The sequence below is a fragment of the Sus scrofa genome, chromosome 9, assembly GCF_000003025.6.
Source record: "Sus scrofa isolate TJ Tabasco breed Duroc chromosome 9, Sscrofa11.1, whole genome shotgun sequence".
NCBI classification, from domain to species: Eukaryota; Metazoa; Chordata; class Mammalia; order Artiodactyla; family Suidae; genus Sus; species Sus scrofa.
Window position 1 is genome coordinate 4,652,901 of NC_010451.4, and position 1,601 is coordinate 4,654,501.

General features: G+C 48.7%; 1 protein-coding gene across 1 annotated transcript; it reads right to left on the bottom strand.

Moving 5' to 3' along the window:
* Positions 233–1,346, bottom strand: LOC100517957 (putative olfactory receptor 52P1). Its single transcript, XM_021062231.1, has one exon. The coding sequence runs from the start codon at positions 1,184–1,186 to the stop codon at positions 233–235; it is 954 nt and encodes a 317-aa protein (XP_020917890.1). The 5' UTR covers positions 1,187–1,346.

Sequence of the window (1,601 nt, forward strand, 5' to 3'; positions counted from 1 at the left end):
AACTGTTTTCCATGTGGCACTCTCTGACACCATTCTGCTTTGGTTTGATTTCCACATAGGTTTGCCATAGATTTTCTTTTTTAAGTAAAATATCCAGCAATTAAATATCGCTGCTTCATAAAGCATAGAAAACCCCAGAAAGAATAGTTGGAGAGTTCACTCGAGTTACCCATCCCTGTGGCCGTGACTTTAAGTATCATGTTATGCAAACTGAGGTTGGTATTTACATATTTTAGTTTTCAGAAATTTTCCTTTTTGGGAAAAAGAGACCAATCACTCGGTCACGAATCTGCCTGGTCTTGACGCCATACACCAGGGGGTTGACTGCGGGGGGCACCAGGAGATAGGAACTGGCAAAAATTATATGGACACTTGGGGGCACCTTCTTGCCAATGCGGTGGGTTAGAAAGCTAAACAGTGCAGGCGTGTAGGAGACAAGTATAGTGCAGACGTGGGCAGCACAGGTGCCCAGGGCTTTGGAGCGGGCGTTCTGGGAGGAGAGCCGGAAGACCGCCTGAAGGATTTTGATGTAGGAGGTGGCTATGAGCCCGAGGTCCAACACCATCACTGAAAGGGCCACAGAGATGCCATATGCCCCGTTAACACGCGTGTCAGCGCTGGCCAGTTTCACCACAGCCATGTGCTCACAATAAGCATGATTGATGACGTCTTGGGTGTAACACGGTAGCCTCTTAATGAGGAGAGGACCTGGCAAAACCATAAGGACGGCTCGGGTCACACCAGCCAGACCCATCTTGCTGACCGTCGGTGTCGTCAGGATGGTTGTGTAGCGGAGGGGCATGCAAATAGCCACATAGCGGTCAAAGGCCATGGCGACCAGAAGGGCGGACTCAGCTATGCAGAATGTGTGGATGAAATACATTTGTGCGAGGCACATATCAAAGTCAGTGCAGTGAGCATCCAACCAGAAGATGCCAAGCATCTTGGGGGCTGTGGACGAGGCCAGGGCCACGTCGTTCACGGCCAGCATGCAAAGGAAGAAATACATCGGCTGGTGGAGGCTCGGCTCGAGTCTGACGGTCACAATGATGCTGCTGTTGCCCAGCAGAGTCAGGGAGAACAGGAGGCAGACGGGGATGCCCATCCAGCAGTGCAAGTCCTGCAAGCCAGGAACACCGACCAGGAAGAAAGATGAGATGCAGTGCCGTGTAGAGTTGTCTGCCATGTCAGAGCTGAGGAGCTCACATGCTCAGATGCCGCATAGCCAGCTGAGTCCCCTCTGGGCAAAACGCAGGATGCCAAGTGCTTCTTCCATGGTCCTATATACAGAGGCTCCAGACACTGTGTGACAGGCTCTCTGACGAGCCAACTCTTCTCTAGAATGTCTGTAACTCAGTGGGCAAATCCCTTCACCACTCTGCACCCCAGTCTCTTCCTCTGCAATTAACAAGATTGACTTGTTATTTAGAACGTTTCTCCTCCCTCTGCAGTTTTATTGTATTCTACTCTTTAATTTTTATATCCACTAAGTAGCTTATACTTTTCCTTATAAAGTTTTTTATCAGTAATCCTTCAATAGCCAAAACCGATTAGTTTACTTAAAATGTTACATTAAAAGCACCCTTTTACTCAAAATTTTT

Excerpts from the sequence above, each read along its gene's own strand:
- LOC100517957 (XM_021062231.1), bottom strand. The coding sequence starts at position 1,186 with ATGGCAGACAACTCTACACGGCACTGCATCTCATCTTTCTTCCTGGTC.